The sequence below is a fragment of the Hyaena hyaena genome, unplaced genomic scaffold (assembly GCF_003009895.1).
Source record: "Hyaena hyaena isolate Hyena2069 unplaced genomic scaffold, ASM300989v1 scaffold_0, whole genome shotgun sequence".
Taxonomy (NCBI): Eukaryota; Metazoa; Chordata; class Mammalia; order Carnivora; family Hyaenidae; genus Hyaena; species Hyaena hyaena.
This window is the reverse complement of record NW_024080632.1, coordinates 3,172,931-3,200,834: the sequence shown is the minus strand read 5'-3', so window position 1 is coordinate 3,200,834 and position 27,904 is coordinate 3,172,931. Positions and strand designations below refer to the sequence as shown.

General features: G+C 41.3%; 2 protein-coding genes across 5 annotated transcripts in view; both read left to right on the top strand.

Annotated features, from left to right (window-relative positions):
- The first annotated feature begins 5,521 nt into the window (after positions 1-5,521).
- DENR (density regulated re-initiation and release factor) lies at positions 5,522-19,958 on the top strand. Of its 2 annotated transcripts, none has more exons than XM_039252599.1 (8): positions 5,522-5,620; positions 6,453-6,567; positions 11,846-11,865; positions 12,587-12,671; positions 14,451-14,534; positions 17,077-17,193; positions 18,088-18,227; positions 18,335-19,958. In XM_039252599.1, the coding sequence occupies exons 2-8, from the start codon at positions 6,462-6,464 to the stop codon at positions 18,377-18,379; spliced, it is 597 nt and encodes a 198-aa protein (XP_039108530.1). In that variant the 5' UTR covers positions 5,522-5,620; positions 6,453-6,461; the 3' UTR covers positions 18,380-19,958. The 2 variants fall into 2 exon arrangements, with proteins under 2 accessions (XP_039108530.1, XP_039108463.1); XM_039252532.1 differs by having other exon boundaries at positions 5,542-5,664.
- A 2,103-nt stretch (positions 19,959-22,061) lies between these two features.
- CCDC62 (coiled-coil domain containing 62) overlaps positions 22,062-27,904 on the top strand; it is a 46,666-nt gene continuing 40,823 nt past the window's right edge. For all 3 annotated transcript variants that reach the window (XM_039255788.1, XM_039255720.1, XM_039255668.1), the window contains exons 1-3: positions 22,062-22,234; positions 24,504-24,696; positions 27,358-27,524. In XM_039255788.1, coding sequence (XP_039111719.1) covers positions 22,199-22,234; positions 24,504-24,696; positions 27,358-27,524 — 396 coding nt within the window. In that variant the 5' untranslated portion in view covers positions 22,062-22,198. The remainder of the gene's footprint in view (positions 22,235-24,503; positions 24,697-27,357; positions 27,525-27,904) is intronic.

The following is a 27,904-nucleotide window of genomic DNA, read 5'->3' as shown; positions in this document are numbered from 1 at the left end:
TTTTTGAGGGAGAGAAAGAGAGACAGACAGACAAACAGAGCACGAGCAGGGGAGGAGCAGAGAGAGAGACACAGAATCTGAAGCAGACTCCAGGCTCTGAGCTGTCAGCACAGAGCCCAACATGGGGCTTGAACCCACAAACCATGAGATCATGAACTGAGCCGAAGTTGAACCCTTAAGTGACTGAGCCACTCAGGTGCCCCTATTTTTTCTGAGAGAACAATTCTGGAAGGATACCCATCCTTTAGGAGAGAAAGATGACAAAAGCTCTCTTCTCAGAAAAAAAAATGAATTTTTTCAATTTAGACAGGGGCTAACAGATGAAGAATTTGTTAGTTTTGAGGGTAGCTCATATCGTTTGAGAATAAACTGAGCCTGATTCACTAAGCGGTTCTCAGCCATGGTCATCTTGATCCACTGGGATGTTGAATTCAGAGGCATGTATGGTATGTGTCTGGTAATTTATTGTTAGTAGGTGTGGAATTATTAGAGTTTGAAACTTTATTTATCTAAACAAATGAGCTGGATTGAAGGTTAAGTCTATGATGTTTCTCTGTGGGCCAGCCCTTGTTCTAAGAACTCTACAACACCTTATGGAGTAGAAGAGAAAAAAATCAAGTGACAACTCATTGAGTCTGCCATAGTCCATAGCACATATCATAAATAATTGTGAAAGTTAGAAATTGTTTTATTTATTATTATTATTATGTTTATTTTGCGAGAAAGAGAGACAGAAAGAGTGCACATGCGTGTGAGCATGAGTAGGGGAGGGGCAGAGAGAGATGGAGAGAGAGAATCTCAAGCATGCTCTGTGCTGTCAGTGCACAGAAATCAAGAGTCAGATACTCAGGGGCTCCTGGGTGGCTCAGTCGGTTAAATATCCAACTTCAGCTCAGGTCATGATCTCACAGTTTGTGGACTTGAGCCCTGCGTTAGGCTCTGTGCTGACAGTTTAGAGCCTGGAGCCTGCTTCAGATTCTGTGTCTCCTTCTGTCTCTGCCCTTCCCCCGAGCATGAGCTTGCTCTCTCTCTTTCTCTCTCTTAAAAATAAATAAACTTAGAAAAAAAAAAGTCAGGTACTCAACCAACTGAGCCACCCAGGTGCTCCAGTTATAAATTATTTTCATGCAGTCATTTAGGGCTTTCATCAAAACATAGATTTGTTTGTTTGTTTTACAAGATTTTGCTCTGCAAGGGCATAATATCCATGGTGTGTGTCATAGTGGGGAAAAAATGTGCGGAAACATTAGGCTAGAACAGGTCTTAATAAACGCCTAAAAGGGCTGCCCTAGCCCTAAACCTATGTGTTCATCAGAACTAATTTGAAAGTGACACTCCAATTCAAAATGGCCCAAGCAGAAATTGGAATTTGTTGGCTTTTACAACTGGAAGGTCCAGGTTTAGAGCAGACCTCAAATGTGGCTGGAATCAGGGGCCAAATATTCTCCATCCCTCAGCTCTGCTCTCCTTCATACGGACTTCCTTGTCAGGCCACATCGTGGCAAGATGGCTGCCAGCAATTCTATTGTGCATCTTTTGAGATTCAGGTCTAGTGGGAAGGAGAGAGCCTCTTTTCTAGAAGCTCCCTCAAAAAAGATGCTGGAATTCACTCCAGTCAATCCGCCTTTGAATTACTTAATCACTGTTGTCAACAGAATACCCCGTGCTGATTGCCTTAGACCTGGCTCACATGCTCCACCTCTGGATGGGAGCTTGTGAATGTCTAATTGGACCACATGAGTATAATATGGAGGAGAGACAAATGCTTCCAAACTTAAAATGGGCCTGTTACAGAGAGTGGATGCTAGAAAGACAGTCAGCAAGTACCCACTCCACCCCAGGTGGAAAGTGCCCAGAGGAACCAGGTGATAGAAAACGTCTGGTTAAGGGCCAGTCTAGCCCTGAGAAGGGAAAAATAAAACACATGACTTCTTGAGAAAATAGATGATCTCATGAGAAGGTGTCACATGTGGTAAGAAATCCCTTCTACTTCCAGAAGCCCAGGGCAAACTCTTTCCTTTTCTTTGCTAGAGGACTTCTCAGAAAGTGAGTGTCAGAATGCCCCTCCGTCCATACTTCATCTGAATAACTGGTCTTGCAACAACATTATTTCCCCATCAACCTTTAGTCGAGGCTCACTTTTGTTCCTTTTCTTCAGCCATGCTCTGCTTGACCACAGGTTTCTCCCTTGTGATAAAGGAAATATCTGGTCTTTCTTTCTTTCTTTTTCTTTCTTCCTTTCTTTCTTTCTTTCTTTCTTTCTTTCTTTCTTTCTTTCTTTCTTTCTTTCTTTCTTTCTTTTCTCTTTTTTTTCCTTCCTTCCTTCCTTCCTTCCTTCCTTCCTTCCTTCCTTCCTTCCTTCCTCTCTTCCCTTTCCTTCCTTCCCTTCTTTCTTTTCTGGCTTTCCAATAGGATAATTTAGGAATGCATTCTGCGGTGTAATAGAAAACCCTACTGCGTTGGTTTAAACAGATGAGGGGTGGGGAGCAGGGAGTTTTCACAATAGAAAGCCCTGGAAGGGAGGCAGTCATGACTCAACAATGCTATCAAAAAAACAATGTAGGATTTTTATACATTTCCAGTTCCAAATTCTTGGTATATGTACTTTTATTCTTAGGCTAGCCCCTCATGGTTGCAAGATGGTTTATGTTACTGTTGCAGTCTGAATGAAGAGAGAAAGGTCAAAGCTTTTTGTTTTTCTTTTTTAAACATGAGGCCTTGCTTTTTTATTTGAGAAGCATTAAGTGATGAATTTCTAAAAGAATAAAAGCATGACTTTTATCTAATCATAAAATAAATATGTGCCAAACAATTTATTTCATGTATTAACTAATAGGGAAATCAGTAGATGTTAAAACCAATTCAAAGAAGAATTCTGGAAAGCATTCACACCTGGGCAATCAGGAATGAAGCAATGACTCTACAAATAGGTGGAAAAGTAGCCAACAGTGAAATAATCCACTGCAGCTCCACCAGATAGGATTTGTTTGCATTTCTATGGACAAGGGCCAATTGCATTACTCTCAGTTTTCTACAACTTCAAAAATTGTAAAATAGCTCAAAGGTAGTGATAGATGACACCAAAGAGAATGCTATATTTTGGTCCATTTAAGAACCTTTCACAGTGTTTCCCAACAGAAGGGATCCCCCCCTTACCATCTATCTATATCTCATTGACCAGAGCTGTGTCAATGATAGATGACCTTCAAAAGGACTTTCATATGCTAAAGAAGACTTGTAGGATCTTGGAGGCCATCGATTGATAGACACCTTCGCTGCAAGGGAGGCTGGGATATCAAGTCTCTAGCTGGACACACTGTTCTCTCAAGTAAAGTAGGTTAGTAAGGAAGTCTGCTTCACCTTTATACCCAGGTGATATAAGTGCTCTAGATTATGTAATAATTTTTAGCACATGTGAGTATGAAGATGGCTGTAGTGGACGTCTGTTGTTGATACTTGAGCATCATTTCCTCTTCTGGTTATAGAGCCTCAAATTTCCTCTGGGCTGTACCCTTCCCACTCTCTACACCCAGCTCCAAAGGTGGACGCTTGACTCAGGGCTTGTTTAGTTTTGCTGACTGATGTAGGGATGGATGCAGCTGGAACCAGGCCAATCAGATTTCATCTTTGGACTTTCATTGGAACAAAAGTGTGACTTACACTTGAAAATAGTAATACTTAGGTCTGAAAGATATTTAGTCAATTTCCCGGCAATGCTCCCTGGACACGTGGATTCCTATATCTTTTGCAATAATCCTGCTCCTCCTCAGAGTCTGTGGCTTCCTGGTGAGAAACCAGTGGAGAGTTTCTTTATTTACTATGTGGTTCCTCTCTTTAGAACTTGAGAGCTGACACGCACCTGGGTGGCTCAGTGGGTTAAGTGTCTGACTCTGGCTCAGGTCTTGATCTCACAATTCAGGAGATGGAGCTCTGCGTTGGGCTCTGTGCTGACAGTGTGGAGCCTGCTTGGGATTTTCCCTCTCCCTTTCTCTCTGGCCCTACCCTGCTCACACATTCTCTCTCAAAACAAACAAACAAACAAGCAAACAAACAAACATTTAACTGACTGAACCACTGAGATAAATAAAAAGTGACTTTATTAAAGCATGGGGACTGGACCCATGGGTTGAAAAAGCTGAACTGGGGTGGTGAGGAGTGAGCATTTCCTATTGAGTTGGGGGAGGTAGAGGCTAAACGGAGGCCTCCAGAAGGACTTTCATATGCTAAAGAAGAATCACAAGATACTGAAGGCCTAGCTATTCTCAACCTAAGGTTGTTTTTTCCTCTAGCAAAACATTAACATTAAAACAGTAGGGGGTTCCTGGAGAATGTTGTATTCTGTATTTGCCTCAAGTATTTGTCAGTGTGCTGCAGGTTATAAGGAAATTTAATTTTATCTACATTTCCTTTTTGCCTTTGAACCCAAGGAAATTTTGTGAAATGAATCCACCTGCACTCTGTATCCCCAAATGAACAGGTTCTTGGCACCTAGAAGGTGGGTGTCAATAAATGGAAGTTACTATTGGAATCGTATGCTATAACTATTGGAATCAACCACTTTGGGAACAACTTTCACTAGTTATGTAGAATTGACTCTTCTGCGGGAGGGGCTGGGGGCCTCTTTTATTTAGAAAAAGATGTCAGAGTGGAGACCACAGTCTCTGGTGCAAAAGATTATGCCAGATGCCTTTGTGTTCGCACAAAGTAAATTGTGAGCAGAAAATTTAAGGATGGTGGGGGCAAATGAAGTTGGCGGGGAAGGAGGGAAATGAGGTGGAGGTCAAAATAAATACCAAAGAGCAACCTCCACCAGCTACAAAGCATTTTTTGGTCATCATTTTCCTAACCCTTATAGCTCTCAAGCACTGTAGTATTACTCCCATTTCACAAACGGGATTCAGGTGGAGAACGGATAGGGATTTTCCCAATGAGAAAACTGGATGCAAGCAAATCTAACACGCCCCATGTGTGGTTATGTCTCCCAAGCTTCCGGCTGCTGGGAAAGAGCCTGAGAGGGGAGAGAGTAATTCCAATTTGCAACACATATAAGGATAGGTAAATACGAGGAAGGTGATGAAAACAGCTGTTAGGATGGTGAGAATATGGGCGATGAGAACGATCTACATAGTGTAGAATACTTCGGCCAATGTATGGAAAGGTGTTGAAACCAAGTGCCTTTTCCAGCTACCATCTCCCCGCGGAAGAGTGACTTATCCAACAGGCTGGGGGTTAGTCAGAACTCCAGGATGCACCCCAGACGGGGGACAACATTCCCCCAGCTCATTAATAGGGAGTCACTGATGACTTAGGCACACCTCCCCCCTCCCCCGTCAGCGTTCACTTCCGTTCGAGGAACGGCAACCTCCGGTTCTCTCCCACGGGTAACGAGCACCGCCTACCGGTTGTCTGCCTCTCGGAGGCTTAGTCCCACCCGCGAGCAAAACGCGCATGCTCCCCAATTCCTCTTCGCCTCCGCCTCCAGGCGTCTCGCGACAGCGGCCCAGCGGCGGCCTGAATCTCGCGATAAAACCTTATTGTCTCGCGGGACCGCGGCTGGCAGACGGGCTTTCAGGCGGCCCTGGCCGGGGAAGAGGAGTTGCATGTGTCGCTTCAGCTGGCGGTAGTGGCGGGAGCGGAGGCGGCGGGGGCTGTGCGACCGCCTGGGTAACGATCCCTGGTGCCTCTCCCTCTTCCGAGAAGCTCGTAGAGAGCGTGGGGGAAGCCGAGGTGCTGCCCTGCGGAAGGGGGCCGGGCCGAGCGTCTCCACACCCCCGCCCACATGGGCCCCTCTGGTGTCCCCGGGATTGCCCCTTCGCCTCAGATCTTCCCCTAACACCTGGCCGCCCTTGTCGCCTCAGTGCTCTTACGTTCTGCCTCTTCCTGATTCTTCTGCCCCCATTTTCTCTCCTCAGATTCTGGTCTCCCCGCCCCCTCCCACTCCCATCCCCTTCCCCGACTCCTGTGTCCCTCCTTTGGCGTTTAGCTGCCCCCACACCCCGTATTCTGGGCACCTCCAGTCACCCACCCCTTCTTCGTAGGCTTTTCCAGCCTCTTTTCGTCCAGCTTCTTTGTGGCCTTTATTGCTGCAGTTCGCATCCCTTCCAGAGATCACCCCCAGACCTTTTGCCCCGTCACTACGGATCCTTCTCCCCATCCTAATATTCCACTGCTTCCTCTTTCCACTAGTGTGCCCTCCCCCCATCTTTCACGGTCCTCTGGCTACTGTCACTTGCTTCCCTGTAGACCTGTGGAGCTGGTCGTGGTGCACCCAGAATTGCTCATATTTTATGAATTCTCGTGCAGCTTGTATCCTTCCTTCACTTAGGAACAGAGCTGAAAAAGGTTTAGGGTTGAGGTATTTCTCGTGGGAGGAGGTGAGACTACATCTCAACACTGCTTCTCTGGGGTCTTGGTCCAAAATAGTGAAAATGTGTTATTTTCCTTGCTTACAGGTTTGTGAGATGGCTGCTGATATTTCTGAATCCAGTGGGCATGATTGCAAAGGAGAGCCGAGGGGCAATACCAAGTTAGATGCAGACTACCCACTTCGAGTCCTCTACTGTGGAGGCAAGTGTTACAGAGCAGAAAATGGCTTTTACTCATTTGATTTTTATGCACCGTGATGGTAGTGCACATTTGATGCTATTAATCCTTTTCTCATCTGTCTTTGTTATTTGGCAAATCCTTACCTGGGGGGGGCGGGTATTGGTGAAGAGGAGGCATGGTTTAACAGATTTTCCCAACCTGTGTGACCTGTGTCTTGCTACTTGGCCTGGAGAAGCTTCTGTCCAGTAGGAATAGAGGCATGCAAATAGATTATTTCAACCTAATATTACTTGCTCATCTGGCTATGAAAGGAGGACCTCTTGGATGATATGGAGTCTTAAGAGATGACAAGGACTGGATGGGGACCTGAGGGAGGGCATCCCAGATGAAGTGAACAGCTGTGCAAGAAGAGGCCTGATGCATGTCTGTGGAGAGACAAGCAGCTTTGTGTTAGTGTATAGTAGAGTATAGGGCGAGTGTCCTAGGAAATGGAAGATGGTGAGGTAAGAGTGACGGGTAGTAGGACAGTCTTGGAAAAGTGTTCTTGGTTTGACTGATAATGTATGTATTAGATCGAACCAGGATTCTTTGTGTTTTCCCTCATTTTCAATACAGACTATTCATGAATTCAAAACGTTCTAATTTTATTAGCATTTTGGAAAGTTTCAGAAAAACTTGAAAGTACAAGATAGCAAAAGGGCAGGTGAATATTAATTTTTTCAGGAAATATGTTTTTTTAATGTTTATTTTTGAGAGAGAGAGAGAGAGAGAGAGAATGTGTGCATGTGTGTGGGAGGGGCAGAGAGAGAGGGAGACAGAGGATCCCAAGCAGGCTCTGTGCTGACAGCACGGAGTGCGATGTGGGGCTCAAACTCCCAAACCTGTGAGATCATGACCTGAGACGAGTTGGACACTTACTGAGTCACCCAGGCGCACCAGGAAATATTTTGACCCTTTACTGTGTGCCTAGCAATGTTTTAGGTGCTGGGGACTGAGTAGTAAGTCAGAAAAGGTCCATGGTATTGGAGTATAACCCAGTGAGTATAACAGAGCCCTCCTCTGGAGTTTAAGTACTATAGAAAGAGAGGTGATGTCACTGAATTATAATTTCTGTTTGTCATTTAGTGGTTATCTTTGATAGTAGGAATTATTACTTTGTAAAAATTATTATCAAATATCTCCGTAAAAATATAGGAATTCAGTTAAGTGTAAGGCAGGGGAAGTTTTTGTTGGGTTGATTGAGTTTTGTTATATTGGTTTTATGGTCCTGTTGTTTGTCTTTGGAGTCACAGACCAAGGTTTGCATCCTGACTCCAGCATTACCAGCTATGTGACCTTGGGCAAGTTACCTAATTCAGTTAAGGATTAGAGGTCTGGGGGCGCCTGGGTGGCTTAGTCGGTTAAGCGTCCGACTTTCGCTTAGGTCATGATCTCGCGATTCGTGGGTTCGAGCCCCGCGTCGGGCTCTGTGCTGACTGCCAGCTCAGAGCCTGGAGCCTGTTTCAATCTGTGACTCCCTCTCTCTCTGACCCTCCCCTGCTCACGCTGTCTCTCTCTCTCCTAGAAATAAATAAAATATTAAAAAAAAAAAAAAGGATTAGAGGTCTATTTCTTGAGGTCTGTTTCTTAAGGTTTATGCAATGAAAATGATGATTATATCCTAAGTCAAGTGATTTGTATAATTTATGTAAGTCAGGTTCCTGGTATGGCAATTAACATGAGAATATATTACAATAAATGTTACTATTAGAGAAGTATACTAGTCAGATGTAGTTAAGAGCTGTTGTTCTTTGTACTGTTTCATATATGGGTCCATATTTTATAAGCTTCTCCATTATTTTATGTTCCACCAAGGAAAAAAAAGTCAGATTGATATGCCATAATTATAAGATGCATCCCTATAAAAATGAAAAAAAATTAGAACTGATGAAATACAGTATACGAACACCATCCTGTTAAATTGCTTATGTCACTGCTAAGGTGACTCTTTTGAACAATTGCACTAAATATGCAAGCCATCCGAGCCATAATTTGTGTTGACCAGAAGTCCCTAACCTTTTTAAGAAAGGTTTATTTTCATTTTCCTCCTCAAGTTTGTATTGATATTCCTGGCACTAGTCTGGGGACAGGGTAACTTCCTCAAGGAATGTATGGTCTAGTTGTAGGAGAAGCACTTAGGAAATACTAAGTTCTAAATTAGAGGCTACTGATTATAACTAGGAGTTAGGAGTTCAGGAAAAGCCAGGACCTTTGTTCAGAGGACATAGGGATATTTCCAAGGAAATGAGAGGCTTTAGATAATAGGTAGAATTTGTAAGGAAAAGCGTAGGAATTCATAAGAACAATATGGTGGTAAGATTTAATACGGTTTTCTCAGGGGAGAGGGAAGAGAAAGGCATGATTGGAGGGGTGCTTTGGTGGCTCAGTCTGTTAAGCATCTGACTCTTGATTTCAGCTCAGGTCATGACCTTATGGTTCCGTGGGATTGTTCGTGAGATCAAGCCCTGTGTCGGGCTCTGCAATGACCGTGTGGAGCCTGCTTGGGAATCTCTCTCCCTCTCTCTTTCTGCCTCTCCCCCGTGCACAAAGGCATGCACTCTCTCTCGAAATAAATAAACATGAAAACAAAGTAAAAAAAAAAAAAAAGAGAGAGAGAGAGAAAGAAAAGGAAAGGAAAGAAAGGGCTGATTGGAGCAGAGTGCTGGTTGATGTAGAGTGAGGAACAGGAGGGCTAGGTAGGATGATCATTTCTGGGGAGACATTTTGTCTTCAAGATTATGACTTCAGCATCTGAAATCCATCAGAGTTTGGTTCCCACCCAGCCATTTACTGACTTGTGTGACCTTGGCCAGTTCTTTATCCATTAAAAAAGCCTACTTCAGAGGGCTGTTGAGAAGAATGAATAATATTCCAAAAGGCTCTACTTCTGATACCATCACATTGGATTTCAACATAGTAATTTTGAGGGGATACGAACATTCAGACCATAACAGAAGGTCTCGTGAATGATGATGCTTTCTTCTTTGTGTTTTTCCAGTGTTGGTGATGTGAAATTTGATGGTAACTGCTAGATCTCAGTGTTGAAAAGCTACAGTTTGCAAAAAGGGAAATTGACTTTAAAAGCAAGTAATAGTGAACCTGGAAGAATTGTCTGAATTTTTACATTGTATTAGAATTTTGTTGAACTGAATAGTCTTTGAGATGGTGTACAGAGTTATGTAGCTTTCGTATTTGCTGTAATGGCATTTAACCCATAATTATATCCTGAATTGTGGCTGGATGTCTGTACCTACTGGTATTTGAACTTGAACTGTGAGGATTGTAGAGCTCTGGCTAACCGGGGAGTGCTTTGGTGGAAAAAACTCTGCACTTGAAATAAAGAGGTGCTAGTTTGCTAGTTTTCTTCTGCCACATACCCCCCTTTGTCATTGGCTGAGCCATTTATCCTTTTTTTTTAGAGCTTCATCTTTAAAATAGTGATGGTGGGGTGAGGAGAAGACATGCCTCTGTCATGTGGCTGGGACACAGCTGCACTTCCTGTGTGTGTCGTGTAATCCAATTTAGTGGTTAAGAGCATGAGCTTCAGAAACAGACCAGGGTTCAAATCCTGTTCTACTAACCAGATGCAGTGGGTTACTTACTCGAAGTCTCCTCTCTCTCCTTGGTAATACGGACGTGATTATTACAGGGTTGTGATGATGACACATAGCAATGGACATAAAGATAATTGCTGTTATGAGTAATGGCGCACCACCCCTCTTCTTCCTCACCAATTTCAAGATCTTGGGCACACTAAACTACTCCATTTGTCACCTTAAAAATAAAAAACAAAAGCAGTTGACCTAGTAACAGAATTATATTTAAAATTGGAAAACCTTTTGAGTTCTTCTATTAGCCTGTGCAGCCTGTACAACAGTGATGAGATTGAACCAGCATTCTTTCTAGCTTTATAGTTGCACAGTCGCATGATCTTACGTAGCATAATGTGAAAAAGAAAAGGAAATTCTAACTGCAAAGAGGTGGTAGCAAAAGTGCTATTGAAGCCTGTAAATGTGTCAGTATGAATAAAAAGGATTTGGTAAAGCTGTCAAAAGAAATAACCAGTGCCAGGGGTGCCTGGGTGGTTCAGTTGGTTGACTGTTGGTTTTGGCTCAGGTTGTGATCCCAGGGTTCTGGGATCAAGCCCAACATGGCTTTGTGCTGTGAATGAAGCCGGTTTAAGATTCTCTATCTCTCTCTCAAAAAAAAAAAGAAAGAAAGAACCAGCTCTATTCAAGCTTTACTTGTTCTCAACCTAGCTTCAGACCCATTGAAGTGTTTCTGGTAAAACCTTAAGATACGCAGATAGTGGGGCGCCTGGGTGGCTTAGTCGGTTAAGCGTCCGACTTTCGCTTGGGTCATGATCTCGCGGTTTGTGGGTTCGAGCCCCGCGTCGGGCTCTGTGCTGACTGCCAGCTCAGAGCCTGGAGCCTGTTTCAGTCTGTGACTCCCTCTCTCTCTCTGACCCTCCCCTGCTCATGCTGTCTCTCTCTCTCCTAGAAATAAATAAAACATTAAAAAAAAAATTAAAAAAAAAAAAAAGATACGCAGATAGTAAAGTTTGATACTCTATCAACTGAGGGATAGAATCTTGTTTAGATAAAAAACAAAATTTGGGGCCCCTGGGTGGCTCAGTTGGTTAAGCGTCCAACTCTTGATTTCAGCGCAGGTCATGATCTCACAGTTACTGACTTTGAGCCCCACCATGGGCTTTGTGCTGACAGTGTAGAGCCTGCTTAGGAGTCTGCCTCCCTCTCTCTCTGCCTCTCCTCTGCTCATGCCTGCACGATCACTCTTTCTCTCAAATAAATTAAGAAAAAAAATCAGGATAATATTTCTAATAATTATGTGCCTTTTACCTCAAAAAAAAAAAAAAAGCATGATGGGTAGTATTTGAAAAGTGGTACAGAGGGGCGCCTGGGTGGCTTAGTCAGTTAAGTGTCCGACTTTCGCTTAGGTCATGATCTCGCGGTTCGTGGGGTCGAGCCCCGCGTCGGGCTCTGTGCTGACTGCCAGCTCAGAGCCTGGAGCCTGTTTCAGTCTGTGACTCCCTCTCTCTCTGACCCTCGTCTGCTCACGCTGTCTCTCTCTCTCTCCTAGAAATAAATAAAACATTAAAAAAAAATGAAAAGTGGTACAGAATTACAGGAAAAAGCATAAATGAAGCATTTTGTCAAATTTAAAATAAAAGTTATGATGAGCCCTCTGTGTTTATATACATTTAAGTTTTCTAATCAATCTTTTCTCTCCATTTCCCCAGTCTGTTCATTACCAACAGAGGTAAGTCCTTTTAAAATTATTTTCTTTCTTTAACTTTTGCATTTGAGGTCATTGATTTTACAGCTAGCCTAAGAGGTTTTTTAAAAATTTTTCATTTTCTATTATTTGAAAGTAGAGTTTCAACTTTTTATAGAGAACTTTGGATTAGAATGATCTTTGGTAAGATTTATGGTCTTACAAATTATTTTCTTTAGACTTGTCATATGTGTACATTGTTTGTAATTGACAGTTTGGACTTTTGCATGGAACTCATGAATAGTTAGCTAATAAAGCAAGAGTAGCCTTAAAGGCAAAATCTAATGTCTAAGCAGAGGAGAGCATAAATTAAATTACGTATAAGATTTTCTGTTAGTAAGTTTCTGAGTCAGGCTCTGTAGGCAAGTCACAGAAATAGTGAGACACCTGTGTGCCCAAAGCAAGAAATAGGCATGCTTGTTTTTATCTGTTTGCTCAGAGGAGCAAATGGCCCTTCTGTTTGATGGAGAGAAAATAAATTACTGCAGTGAGGAGGTGCCTAATCCTTTTTAAATTCTAATTTCTTATGGGGCATTTCCTGGTGGAACACAGAATTCCTGTAGATAAGATGTCAGGTGGGAGTAGTTAGTTTCATCTTTCTTAATATAGCAAATATAGGAAATGACTTTTAATTAAAATGTACTGGTTGACTGAAAATGTTCTGTTGTGACTCAGTTTGTTCTCCTTCCCTCCTCGCCTCTCTCAGTACTGTGAATATATGCCTGATGTTGCTAAATGTCGACAGTGGTTAGAGAAGAATTTTCCAAATGAGTTTGCAAAACTTACTGTAGGTATGAACATTTTTTTCTTTCATCAAAGCTTGTATACCCCAAACAAATGCACATAAGGCATTATTAGAAAGATACGAATGAGCTCCTTTAGTAAGGTGTTACAGAATTCTGTTTATAGCTATTGACTTTAAAACCACTTAACATTCTTGGGTTAAAATTTCTTACACAGAATCACACAGTGCTTCATATGTCTTATCTCTCTGAGACAGGTTAGAACAACTTTCATGTAAGAAGAGTAATAGTTTAGGGATATATGTATTTTTACTTATTCATTTAACAAATTATTTCTTGTGAGCATATTGTATGCTACATATTGTCTAGATGCTGAGGATAAAGTAGTAAAAAGATTTAGTCTTTGGAAATTATATTCTAGAAGGAGAGACTAAGTAAAACAAGACAAAATAAGTATGTTAAATAGTGATAAGCAGGGAACTTATGGAGATAAGAATTGCTGGGGAGGGAATTTGAAATTTTAGGTGGGGGCAGGAAATATTTTGCTGAGAAGACTGCATTTGAACAAAGACCTAAAAGAAGGGAGGGAATGAGTCATTTGTATAGCCGGGAGAACATTCCAGGTGCAGTGCAAGTGCAAAGGCCCTAAGGCAAAAGCTTACCTGTCATGTTCAGGAAACATCAAGGAGGCCGTCTTGTCTGGAGCTTATGGAAGGAGGGATGAAGGGTCAGAGATGAAGTCAGAGAAGTAATAGGACCACACCTTCAAGGCCAAGTCTTAGCTTTTACTCAGAATGAGCTGAGATATTGGAGAGATCTGAGCAAAAGAGCGATTATGTCTAACTTTTGTTTCAGCGGCATCTCTTTGGCTGCTGTGCTAAAGAATAGACTGAAAAGGGGCACAGGCAGACAAGGGAGACCAGATAAGAGGCCGTGGCAGTGATCAAATCAGGAGACCATGATGACCTGACCAGAATGGTAGCAGTGGAGGTGGGGAAAAGTGGTCAGATTCTCGATAGGTTTTGGAGGTGGAGTTGACAGAGTTTTTTGATGCGTTGCATGTGGGATGTGAGAAAAGGAGGCATCTAGGGTTTTGGCAATTAGAGAAATGGAGTTGCTGTTGCCAGAGGAAAGGAAGATTGCAGAGGAACAAATTTCTTCATTTTGTTCAAATGTTGGCTTCTCTTACAAGATTGCTGGAAATGAAGGCAGTAGCAGGAAGGAAGGGAAAGCCTGGGCTGGGAACAGGCCTATCAGATGTACCGATGTTATTCTGTTGTTTGCTGTTGTTTGCTGTTTTGATTTTCCAATCATTTCCAAGAGGCACAACCCTTGAAACTTCAGAAGGCCTTTTTGGATAGTAGCTACATGGTCATTGTCTGTGGTTGGATAAGAACCCTAAAGTTAAGTGTTAGTCAGTCTGCATGGTCATGGTCAGCCCTGGACATGACTTGCGTTGGTCATGATATGGCCTGAGGAGGGAGTCTTCTTATTCAGGACCAGACTTCCTGTTACCTAGATAGTATGTTTATAAGATGCTAAACACTCTTGCAGAGTCTGAGTGTTTTATGTTCCTTTCATGTGGCTAAAAAGATCCTAATCCTCACATATCGAAGACTTTATTTTGCCTTCTATCACCATACACTCAACCATAGTGACCAGAATTAGACTTGATAGGAAGTTAGCAATATAATCATTTGCTTTATAAATGGCATGCTGAGTTGTTGGCAAGATGCCTTAATTGTGTAAGAAGTTGCTCAGAGGTGATTTTTTTAAGGTTATCTTGAAGTGATTGTTAATGCTTTTGGATTTTATTGTTAAACCTAGAAAATTCACCCAAACAAGAAGCTGGAATTAGTGAGGGTCAAGGCACAGCAGGGGAAGAGGAAGAGAAGAAAAAGCAAAAGAGAGGTAAGGCCTAAATCTGTGGCTTGATTTATATAAACACCCTTAAAAACTCTCTACCAGAAGAAATAAAATGAAAACAGACCCAAAGCCAGCAATACCTACCTGCTATTTTAGTTCCATATGTGTACCCTACAGAGTGAGACAGAATCCTGTTCTCAGGATGACTGGATGTCATATGATTTGGGCTTTATCAGTAAGTTGGACCTAAGAAAACATTTATTTATTTGCTGTGTACATAGGTAAAAAGGAACCGGCCATCTTGTTTATGACTTGAAAACTTTGCTACCTTATTAAAATACCTGTGTATTCTAGGGGCGCCTGGGTGGCTTAGTTGGTTAAGCATCCGACTTTCGCTTAGGTCATGATCTCGCGGTTCGTGGGTTCAGGCCCTGCGTCTGGTTCTGTGCTGACTGCCAGCTCAGAGCCTGGAGCCTGTTTCAGTCTGTGACTCCCTCTCTCTCTGACCCTCCCCTGCTCACGCTGTCTCTCTCTCTCTCTCCTAGAAATAAATAAAACATTAAAAAAACAAAAACAAAAAACCTGTGTATTCTATTTAGTTGGAGTGAGGATGTTTATAAAAGATTTTATTCTCTCATTATGTCAGCTCAGTTGAATTAAAAAAATTTTTTAAATATTTATTTTTGAGAGAGACAGAGTGCAAGTGGGGGAGGGGCAGAGAGAGAGGGAGACACAGAATCGGAAGTAGGTTCCAGGCTCCGAGCTGTCAGCACAGAGCCCAATGTGGGGCTCAAACCCATGAACTGTGAGATCATGACCTGAGCCAAAGTTGGATGCTTAACTGACTGAGCCACCCAGGCGCCCCGGAATTTTTTTTTAAATAACTGTTGCGTATACTTACTTCTCCTTCTTCTAAAATGAATTCCTAAAAAATAATAATAAAAATAAAATTAATTCCTGTACTCTGGATCCTGTCCCTGCCTGTTTCTTCTTCGTTAATTATTCTCCCCTATGACTAAAATTAGCTTATTAATAAGGACTTGGCATCTTTCAAGAAAAATTCCCTCAAAAGCCCATGTCTTTGCCTTATCCCTTGCCCTGCCCTTCTTAGCCAGACTTCTTTAGTAAGACTAGACTCATGTCCTTGCTCTTCTGTCCCTCATTGTTCATGCCTCATTCCATCCTAAGCTGACTGTTACCTTGCTGAAATTCCTCTAATAGTAGTCATCAGTGGCTCAGTAATTGCTAACCAAGAAGAGTGTTTGAGCACGTCGTTCTTGAAGTGCTGTACTGCCTTGGTTTTTGTGACAGATCTCTTTCTTACTCTCCCTGTCACTCCTCTTTGGTCTTCTGTACAGACTTCTCTTCTTGTCTGTCCCTAAAGAGTTGGATTTCCCAGGATCCTGCCCTTGGCCTTCATACCTTCTCATTCTGCAGCTTTCTTCCCCAGTGATTCTTTCACATCCCTCACTGCTGACACAGCTCTGCACTTGGGATTCCCATACCTCTAGTCCTGGCCTCCGTCTCTAGACTGGCAACGTGCGTGGTCCCACAGGCACCTCAGATGTGGTATTTCCAAAAACCACCTTACTAGGTTCCAAATCTACGTCTGTTGGTTAATGACAGGTTACTGTATCCAGTCATCTGAGCCAGAAACCTGAGACTCCTCTTGGGCCCTTTCTTTACTCCTATTAGTCAGTTCTAAGTTCTGTTATGTTTCTTCTCTGTACTCTCTTTACCTTATGCCTAGTCACCGTTACTGTTATCACTGCTTTGTTAGATTTTGATTTGTTTCCACCTGAACTAATGTAGGAGCCTCCAGTGGCCTCCATGTCAGCTTAGTCTTCAGATACTAACGTTCCATGCTATGGAGTGATTTCATAAAACCTAACTCTGGTTATTTCCCTCCTGTATAGTTGTTGAGTGACTTTTCTTCTGCCTCAGTATAAAGTCTAATAACAGAACTTAGTCTGTAATGACTGACTGGTAGGTAATCTTTTGCTTTTCTGGCATTATCTGCTACATATACATAAGCACCCTTCATCAGGACAGTTGTAGTTCTCAAAAGGCCTTCTCTTATCTTTGTACTTGCTCCTTTCTCCTGGGGTTCCTTTTTTACTGTGTCTTTCCAGCCCTGCTGCTTTCATCTGGACAGTTCCTTCCTTATTCTGCAAGAACTTAAATGGCATTTCTTCTTCTGTGAAACCATTTCTGTCCTCTGGAAGCACAGTAAGCCATTACTCTGCAAAGCTACGGTAGTGCAGTATTCATGGGTCCTATTATAGTATATATCAGGTTGCAGTACTTATTAAGCTTTTTTTTGTCTCCCTTCACTAGACTGAGAGTCCCTGGAGGGCAGGGACTGTGTTTTCTTCTGTTCATCTTTGTGTTCTCAGCCCTTAATACAGTGCTTGGCACATATCACTTAATATTTATTGAAAGAATACTCATGCATGTGTTTATTGGTTTTGTATTAGAAGAAACTTCAGAAATTAATATTTGATATCTTTTGAAAATTAACAAACCTAGAGACAGTATTCTGTATGTTAAACACAACTAATGCTGAGCTCTTTTTTAATAAATAAAGGTGGAAGGGGTCAAATAAAGCAAAAAAAGAAGACAGTACCACAAAAGGTTACAATAGCCAAAATTCCCAGAGCAAAGAAGAAATATGTAACCAGAGTATGTGGCCTTGCAACTTTCGGTGAGTTCAAGTATGTTTAAGATGTGTGAGCGATATTCTCTCTTGCTCTCTGCCTCCCTCTCTCCCTCCCTCTCCCTGTCTTTATCTTGCTCTTTCTGTCTCTTTCTCTGTTATAATCCGACATCATGAAAATTTCACAGATCTATTTTTCGCTAAGAAGATACAAAATGAGATTTTGCATTTCTAACTATAGCTCCAAAATCAAATTTTGAAGAAATTTAAAAATCTTTTGCAGAGGGGACTAGTTTAACTTTTTCCTTCCCAGAATTCCTATTGGGCACATTTTATGTGGAATGAGGAGGCCTAGGTAGAATGTCTTTTGAAGCCTATCAGTACTGCTCCTCTGTCCCTGCAGGCTGGGATGGCAAAGGGTTGCAAAATGGCCCGTGGCCTCTGGGAGTGACAGTAGAGGGCGAGGGAAGGTGGGTGTTGGCCCAGTGTCCCGGAGGCCTTGAATGGACAGTGAAATTGTAAACCAGGGCCCCTTCTTGTGACAACACAGGTTAAAAAAACAATCATGAGATAGTAGGTTTGTTTCCCTGTTGTAAATTTTTCTCCTGTAAAAAGCGATAAACAAATGAACTTCATTGTACTTGGAAATGTATATATAATGCCTGTAATCAATGTGTTCCTGGGTTTATTTTGGTCTTACTGTATAAGTTAGGAATAACGCTGTTTTTATGTACTGACGCTCTATTTGACTTTGCAAATAGTAAGTTGAGTTCTTAAGACCACTGCCTGTGGTAGTTTGTAATTATTCCGAAAGGAATACGAAACCCATTAAGGTGATCTGTTTTATGAATTTAAGATGAAGACTAAATTTCAAAATGGAAAAATATCTTTGATACATGATTCCAATTACAGTCCTACTATTTCTTTTTTTGTAAATAACAGAAATTGATCTAAAAGAAGCACAAAGATTTTTTGCTCAAAAATTCTCCTGTGGTGCCTCAGTAACAGGAGAGGATGAAATCATCATTCAGGGAGACTTTACAGATGACATAATTGATGTCATTCAGGAAAAATGGCCAGAGGTGAGTAGGTAGAACATGTGCATCTGTGGAAGCAAGTTTGTAAAGCAGGTTGCTTCTGTGTTATTTGATACCACAATTCATGAGATGTAATTATTTGTGTTTTATAGGTGGATGATGATAGCATCGAAGATCTTGGAGAAGTAAAGAAGTGATTTTGAAAATTGTCTCTATTTAATGATTTGAACTGAGAGTTGATATGGCCAAAGGGAGAGAGGCCTTTTAAAAATATATATATTTATCCTACAGTGAAACTGTAGACCACCCTCACCCTTGGCATTGTCACTGTTCTGTATAAGGCTGCTTGTTTTTTTTATTGCCAAAGTCTAATAAACAGGGGAGACTGTCATGCTTATGCATGAAATAGAATTTAGTCAAATAAAAGTTTTTGGTCATTTGGTACTGACTTTTCTCTTTCTCTTTTTAACTTTTTAGTTTTGGAAAAACACTAGATTTTTTGTGCAAAGCCTTTCTGTTTATTATCTTAAAATAACCCCAATTTAAAGAGTCAGTTTTCTTAAAATAATCATGATTTAATTAAATCATGATTTGAAGCTGAGTAATGTTTTAAAGAATTTGAATTTTGGCTTCATCACCATTAACGATTGTCTCCTTGCTTCTTTGGTGTGATAGTTTCGAGATGCCTTGGCCCCTAATAGATTTGTGGTTGAATTTGCTTCATTGTTACCAACCAAGTCCACTTCGTGGTCATATTCACTTAATGTTGGTGGGAGTTGTTCACATTCTGGAGATTATTTGGTAAAGTTTACTAAAGCCTTAAAACCATCCGCAGTCTGACCCAGTAAGCCACTTAGTTGACATTATCCTAAAGATAGAATCATTCTTGCTTAAAACTGTGGGTGAGGGTGTTCATCACAGTGTTTCTCATAAAAAAATTGCAACTGTATAAATGAACAATTGGGAAATGGTTAGAGTATGATGGTGCACCATATGATAGACTATTTGTATATTTTTAGATATTTTCCAAGAATACTTTGGAAACATGTTTGGTGATGTTAAGTAGGGGAGTAGACTACCCCAAATCCATTTTATATAATTATCACCCCATTGTTTTGAGTGAAAGACCATTCAGAGATGCTGTGAGTTCTTATTCTAGCTATTAATTCTGAGAATAAAATTCTACCCAGTTGAAAAGAATATAAACTCATACTCTCTCAAAATATATATAGGTAGTCTGGGAAATAACAATTGAAATGAGTCTTTCTCACAAGAGAAACAGTGACCATGAATTTTAATGAATGCACTAAATGAATTTCAACTTTGTTTTTATAAAGGTCTTAAGTCAGGTGCTACAAATTGAAAAGAAGACTCCTGGTGTTTTAAATTGCTATAGACACCTTTAAGAAATTTAGAACCCATTGTTTATTGCCCTACAAATGACAACCTTGAATGAATGAGTGGTTTTTTTAAATAATTAAAATCTTAAAAAAAATGTGTGAGAAAGATGCAAATGAAGAAAATGAAATTTTGCATTAACTGAATTTTACTAAATATGAGTATCTGATGAAGCAAATTTATCCATCAAGACCATTTGGTATGTGTTGTGTATGTATTCTGTTGGTGCTGGAAGATGTCTATGTGCCTGTATCGACCATGTGACTTCATGTAAAGGTTCTCAATGTTCACAGTTGTTGCAAATGCAGTTTTAATCCATATAAAGCCCGCAGTGGATGTTACTGCAGGATGACGGAGGATTAAAATTGTCCTTGTGTATAACATGTGTGAATCTTTTCCTTCGACCAGAAATTTAAAATGCAGCATTAATATACGAAGTTTAAGGATTGACTTTAATTCATACATTCTCTTTATGTATTATGTAAATGTTTTCACAGTCTAGTATTTTTAGCAAAAGAATACTAACCTTTAAATAGCCTTATGTCATAATTGTAAAAGATTTGCCACATTAAGCTGGCAATTTAAATGCAAACCCAGCTTTGATATATAGTATTTTATTTATTAAAAGTATAGATGTTGACAGTAAGTGATTTTACAGTGTTATAGTTACTACCTAGAAGCCTCAGTAAATCAGCTATTGATTAAGATAAAATACATGGTAGCTTTCTCACTGTCAGTAAAAAGTTGATAAATTACTGTTTTAAAGATGAATCCTACTTTTTAGATCCCGTTTTATTTTCTAAATTACTTAGGAAATATGGTAGGGAGACTAGAATGAGTCTGTTTAGTTCGTCAGTTAGAATTAGATTGAGTATAAAATCAGATGCAGTGTAATTCTTGGAGCTTTCATAAAACATGCCATTTTTAAAAGTTCTGCCTTCTAAGGTCTTTTCTGTTTTAAAGAAAACCTGTGGGAGTGAACTTAAAATATTGAAGTTTTTGATGTGCAACTAGGCCTCATACTCCTCTCACCACATTGAATTTATTTACCAATCTCATAAAATGAGCCTATTTTTTCTCCTTTATGTACATAACCTTTTTTTTTTTTTTTTTTAGAGCACCAGAGTGGGGAAGAGGGAATCTTTAGCAGGCTCTATGCTCAGAGCAGAGCCGGATGCGGGGCTCGATCCCACAACACTGGGATCATGACCTGAGGCAAAATCAAGAGTCAGACACTCAACCAATTGAGCCACCCAGGTACCCTTTGAGATTTTAAGTAATCTCTGTGCCCAATGTGGGGCCCAAACTCACAACCCCAAGGTCAAGAGTTGCTTTCTCTCAACTGAGCCAGCCAGGTGCCCCTGTACACATACTTTTACACTGAGTGTTAGGCATGTGGTTGCCTGGTACAAAAATACCACATTTTAACAATAGTAAAAGTTGGCAAACATGAATTGAAACGCACCTTAACGGAAAGTTGACATTCACCCACATTCCTTTTTATCTTTCTCATTCCACCAAGGTTTAACTGTACAGTCATCTATTGATAGTATGTTTTTAACTAGTCAGAATTTATTTTCCTGACTTTAAATCTTAGACATCGTCTTGTTGGGTTTTTTTTGTTGTTGGTTCTCCTAAATGATCCTATGTATCCTAAGGAGGCAAGTGCCACCCAAATCAGTAAAGCTTCAAAGCAAGAAACTTATTTTTTCCATTTTCACTTCAGGTTGTCTTTCATGAACGCAAGGACATGCTTTGCTCATTCATAGTCAAGTAAAGTTGAAATAGTATAATATTGTATTTGGTAATTTGCCTTGCTGCCAATGTCATGTTATGGGTTAAACACTAGGGGATGGGCGACCAGGAGTTAAATATAAAGTGTCATTTTTTTCATAGTCCAGTTCCTGTGTAAAAGGAGTAAAAGGGAGAAGGATGGCTGAGATAACACGTGAGAAAACTTAGATTCACCCCAGATTGGTAGGTTTTGTCATGACCAACTGCCAAAGTCCTCATTGTTACTTAAGAGTTTCATCAAGAGTCCAAAAAGTTTTGCTTTATCGTGTTTTCCTCTTAATCTGGGGTGCTTAGTTTCCGGCAGCCGCCAAGCACCACGGCCGGCGTCCGGCTCCAGCCAGGCATTCGCGTGGATGGCCAGGTCCCCTTGGCGGTGCCCCGTGTACACAGCGGCTCACAAGACTGGGAAGGAAGTGGGCGATCCGCTTTCATAAACTGGGGTGACGGGGGCGGGGCACAAGCAGCCTTTAATTTGCTTCCGCGTTGGCTGGGTAATGGTAAAGAACCGGTTGTCTGCGGGAGGTGGGTAGCGGCCCTCCCATTCGCGGAAAAACCTTCCCAGACCCTGTAACCCCCGGGAAGCCGAAGAGCCGGGACCACGGGCGCCGAGGTCTCGCGAGAGCCGGAGTGGCCCTTCGGCGACGCCGTAGGCGGGGCCGGCGGGCGCGTTCCCCTGGGCGGGCGGTTTGGGCGCTCGCTTGGGCCGGCCGTGGGCGCGGGGCTCCGGGGTTCGGGGCTCGCCCCCGCTCCGGGCAGGCGCGCCTATGGCCTTCCTCAGGTGACGCTGAGCTCCCCGACTTTCTCCGGGGGCGGAGGAAACACCCATGATCCCTTCGGCGACCTTATTCGCCGGGCGCCAGGTGAGCGGCCGCCGCGGCTCACCGTTTCCGCCGGCGCGTCCCCCTGCGAGTGAACAGCGAACCTCGGGGGACGGGGAGCACTCTGGCCGAACCTGGGTGGTTTTAAAGGGACGGTTTCTGCTTAAAATGTGAAATGATACACAGTACGAAGAGGAGAAACGGAGCGTCGCATGTTTCCTTCCCTTAGTAAAAACGACATTCAACCGAGGCGCGGAGACGAGTGGCGAGCAGTAGGCATTCACTTTTTAACGACAGCAGGGCGTTTGGAGAGCTGCCTTTCTCTGGGCCACCTCGCTTCCTGTCCTTAATTTCCTTAGAAGTGTTGAAAGCTAGCGTTGCATTTATAAGTGTACGATGAAAAGTGAGCTTTGCATTCATCGGTACGATGAAATGAGCTATTTTTGCCTGCCTTGGCGTATTGCCCAGTTTCTTATCCCAGAATTTGTGCGCCTTGCCGACGCGCTCAGCCACGCGGCGCTTGGTAAATGTTTGTTGATAGAATTAATGAGTGGTTTACCAAAGACCGGCATTCAGGTCTTGTGATTTGGAATCCCTTGATCCAAATTCCATTTTCTGTGTACCAGTAACTAGGACTCGTCCGTCATTATTTATTTATAAATTTTATTTTTCAGAAAACTAATGGTACACATGGGCCTCTGGTAATCTTTTAAAGCAACACTTTTAGTTTTTTATTTCATAGGTAGGGGGCAGGACCATATTTTAAAAATGTGGTTTACAATCTGAATAATAGGTACTGTTTGGAAAAGCTGCGTCTCCCTTTGACGGGTTTAAGTCGGTATCTAAAAATTTTCCTTGGAAAAAAAATAAAAAGGCTAATGTTTGCTGAATTCCTACCCTGTGCCAAGTAATGTGGGGTGCTTTGCACAGTTTATCTTGCTTAATACACACAACTCTAAGTTTACCTGTTGTTATTACCATTTTACAGGTGAGGAAACCAAGGTTTAGGGAGGTTAAGTAACTTGTGCAAGGTTATAGAGCCACTAAAATGGTTAATTCTAGATTCACACTTATGTCAGATCAACTTCATGCACCAGAGTTAAAAATGACCTATACTTAAAGGGTATTGTAGGTAATTTTGTTAGGTATGAAATGGCATCATGGTTATAGTAAAAAAAAAAAAAAGTTTTAGTGATGCATACCAAAATATGTAAGACTGAATGAAGTATAGATGTATATGTGTGTGTGTGTGTGTAGATATATGTATATATATCTATATCTATATCTATATATTCTTTATCAACAACAAAAAGGAAAACTGAAACTTGATGGTGGGACCTAGGCTCTGAGCATAAGAAAGTTTATTGTACAGTTACCTTGTTGCTCTGTGCGTTTGAAATTTTTCCTTTGTAAACTGTGTTTATAAACAGGCATGTTGATTTTGGATCATTCACAACATTATGTTCTTCTTGGTAGATGGAGTATATGTGCAAGATGTTATGAAAATTATTTTCATTTAAACACTAATACTTTGGGGTGCCTGGGTGGCTCAGTCAGTTAAGTGTCCACTTCAGCTCAGGTCATGTTCTCATGGTTCGTGGGTTCGAGCCCATCGTCAAGCTCTGTGCTGACAGCTCAGAGCCTGGAGCCTGCTTCAGATTCTGTATCTCCCTGTCTCTCTGACCCTCCCTTGCTCATGCTGTCTCTCTCTTTCTCTCTCAGAAATAAATAAAACATTTTTAAAATTTTAAACACTAATACTTCATGTTTTCCTTTACTTGATTGATCCAGAATTGTTGGGCCAAAGTGTGGGATAATATTGTTAATTGATGCAAGGAGTGGGTTGACAGGAAAGACACAAAAATGCCAAAATGAGTTAATTTGTGATTATCTAATGAAGGTGGGACAAATGGTCCTACTTTTTAAGAGTGTTGTGTGTGGTGGTTACAAAATTCTAGAGGCAGGCAAATCATGAGAGACTCTTGAATGCTGAGAACAAACTGAGGGCTGATGGGGGTGGGGGGAGGGCACTTGTGGGGATGAGCACTGGGTGTTATATGGAAACCAACTTGACAATAAACTATTTTTAAAAAAAAAGTAAAAAAAAAATTGTAAAGGCAGACTGCACAGTAGGCATGAACTTATTTAAATACATGTGATGTTGATGCCACATAATAACCAGTGAATAAAAAAGAATTTAACTGCCTTGAATTGGCAGCAAAAAGAAGATAGTTATTTGGAAAATATGCTTTGGCTGATTTATTTATTGATTAATTTTATGTTTTGATATAAAACTACTTTCTGTGTTTAGAACATCGGGTCTGAAGTTGAGATTTCCACTATTGAGAAACAGCGGAAAGAGCTGCAGCTGCTCATTGGAGAATTAAAAGATCGCGATAAAGAGCTCAATGACATGGTTGCAGTACATCAGAGACAACTTCTTTCATGGGAAGAGGATCGGCAGAAAGTGTTGACTTTGGAAGAACGTTGCAGCAAATTAGAGGGTCAGAAATACATTAGCAGTATCTCTTATACACTTCTATATGCCAGCATTTTAAAAGGACTCACGGGGTAGACAGAAACGTATGTAAATGTTAATACATTTGAAAAAAGGAGTGGGAGGGTGGGCTCATGGGAAAGATAAGAAACATCTCAACACAATACCTGCTGTCCTGGAGTTGAGCTTAATTGAAGATAGGAGGCCTTTATGAACACTCACAATCGAACACACAATGTGAATTATAAGTAGGACAGACACCTTAAATGTAGAAAGGATGCTAGATAGAGCTCCATTTTTTTTTTTAAGGTTTATTTATTTTGAGAGAGCAGGAGCAAGGGAGGGGCGGAGAGGGAGGGGGGGAAGAGCACTGTCAGTGTAGAGCCTGATGCTGGCAGGGCTCGAACTCACAAACGGTGAGGTCATGACCTGAGCCCAAATCAGGAGTCAGACAGTTAACGGGCTGAGCCACTCAAGCACCGCTGGATAGAGCTCCAATTTTATTTTTTATTATTTTTTGTAATGTTTATTTTTGAGAGAGAGAGACAGAAGGGGAGCAGGGGAGGGCCAGAGAGAGGAGACACAGAATCCAAAGCAGGTTAGAGTTCAAGTTTTTAAACTGCAGTGTCAAGAGTGAATCTGAAGGAAAGTAGTTTTGAGCTAGAATATGAATAAAGATGCCATCGGACTAGCCATTTCTGTTGAAGTGACTCGGAAATTTTAAACTTTTCGTATTGAACTTAATCTGAAGTGCCTAAAACAGTCATGTTTTAAAAAATAATAACAGTCTCAAAAATGGGTTGGAAAAGTTTTTCTTTTGTACCATATTTTAATTCTGTCATCCTTTCATGCCCTAAAGTCTGAATGTTCTAGTGACACTACACTGTTAGACTGTATTAGAAGGGAAAACACTTGATCTTCTTAATAGAAAGATAACCATATACTACCTCCTTCGTTTCTTCCGTTACACAAAGGATTCTGTAGACATGACAATCTAAATATGCATAATTTTCTCTTTGATGATCATTTGATTTTACTCTGATTATACCCCTCCACACATGTATACACGTAAACAGTGTTTCATTAGATGTAATATAATATCTTACACAAATACGTTAAAGAATGAAGGTAACATGTAGCCATCAGTAGTATCTGCTTTTAAAGTAAGAAATGTTAATCTGTGTTTCATGGAAAACTGGTCAGAACATATGTCGGAAAGATGATCATTCTCATTACTAGTTAGGGAAATGCAAATTAAAACCATAATGAGATACTATTTACAGTTATCGGACTGGCAACAATTATCAGATATTGGTAAGAGTGTGGAGCCAAGGGAAGACTCATTCACCACAGGTGAGAGTGTCAGTTGGTACAACTACTTTGGAAAAGCATTTAACGGTATCTAGCAAAGTTGAAGATAAACATGGCTCATGGTCCCAGCATTCCCACTTCTAGGAATATACCCACACTTCAGAGGACACATGAATTACCTAAGGATCTTGTTAATATGTAGATTCTGATACAATAGGTCTGGGGCCTAAGAGTCTGCATTTCTAACAAATTCCCAGTGCTGGAGGCTCAAGGACCCCATTTGAGTAGTAGCAGAGCTCTAGAGAAACTTGCAAAAATGCACCAAGATACATGTATAAGAATATTCAGAGCGACCTTGTTCATAATTGCTGCAGAGTGTAAGCCACCCAGGTGACACCACTAGAATGGGTAAAAAAATTTTGGCATCATATAATGGGATATGATGTAGCAACAAGAGTGCACAAACACCAGTTAACCACAACAATGTGGATAAATCTCAGGATCATAAGTGAAAAAAGCAAACCGAAGAACCCACAGTATAATTCTAATTATATATGGTTCAGATCAAACCATATATTTAGAGATGTGGTCATAGGTGGTAAAACTATAATTAAAAAGCAAGAAATGAGGGGCGCCTGGGTGGCTTAGTCCGTTAAGCGTCCGACTTTTGCTTGGGTCATGATCTCGCGGTTCGTGGGTTCGGGCCCTGCATCGGGCTCTGTGCTGACTGCCGAGTCAGAGCCTGGAGCCTGTTTCAGTCTGTGACTCCCTCTCTCTGACCCTCCCCTGCTCACGCTGTCTCTCTCTCTCTCTCTCCTAGAAATAAATAAAACATTTAAAAAAATTAAAAAAAAAAAAAAGCAAGAAATGATTAAGTTAAGGGTAATGTTTGGGAAGGTGGAAATTGGAGAGATTGTGCTTAGGAAGTGATATCCAGGGGACTTCTGGGTTGCGGACAGTGATTTCTTGACTAGAGTATGGCATCCTGTATTTCATAATAAACTTTTAAAAAAGTTACCCTTTAAAAAAATTCTTTAGCACGTTTACCTTTTATTTTATTTATTTTTAAGTTTATTTATTTAGAGAGAGAGAGAGATTGCACGAGCAGGGGAGGGGCAGTGAGGGGGAGGGAGAGAATCGCAAGCAGGCCCTGCACTGTCAGCACAGCCCACTGTGGGTCTCGATCTCACCCACCAGAAGATTATGACCTGAGCCAAGATGAGGAGTCCGATGCTTAACCAACTGAGCCACCTAAGTGCCCCATAACACACTTACCTTTTTAACTATGTGTTTGAGTATAATGCATTTTAAGCTTCAGATCTGATCACAAGTTAGTTATTGGTGAAATTTCCCTCAGGTGAACTACATAAAAGAACTGAAATAATCAGGTCACTCACGAAGAAGGTAAAAACTCTTGAATCTAATCAAACTGAATACCAAGTGGCTCTTCAGAAGACTCAACTGCAGCTTCAGGAAATGGCTCAAAAGGCAACCCATTCCTCTCTCCTTTCTGAAGACCTTGAGGTTGGTTTTATTTTGTGATGAGCTTCCCTAGCCCAAATTCTGTTTGTGTTTCAGTTATTAAGAAATTGGATTGGGGCGCCTGGGTGGCTCAGTCGGTTGGGCGTCCGACTTTGGCTCAGGTCATGATCTCACAGCTAGTGGGTTCAAGTCCCGTGTCAGGCTCTGTGCTGACAGCTCAGAGCCTGGAGCCTGCTTCAGATTCTGTATCCCCCTCTCCCTCTGACCCTCCCCTGTTCACTCTCTCAGAAATAAATTTTAAAAAAACATTTAAAAAAATTTAAAAAAAAAAGAAATTGGATTTAAATGTTTGCATTAAAATGCACGACTGTGTATGAATTCTGTCCTTCCATCTACCACCATGGTTTTGTGTCCATTGTATG

Coding starts and splice junctions, on each gene's coding strand:
- DENR (XM_039252599.1), top strand. CDS start 6,462: ATGGCTGCTGATATTTCTGAATCCAGTGGGCATGATTGCAAAGGAGAG. Junction 12,672..14,450: donor GTTTGCAAAACTTACTGTAG/GTATGAACATTT, acceptor TGTTAAACCTAG/AAAATTCACCCAAACAAGAA. Junction 18,228..18,334: donor TTCAGGAAAAATGGCCAGAG/GTGAGTAGGTAG, acceptor TGTGTTTTATAG/GTGGATGATGATAGCATCGA.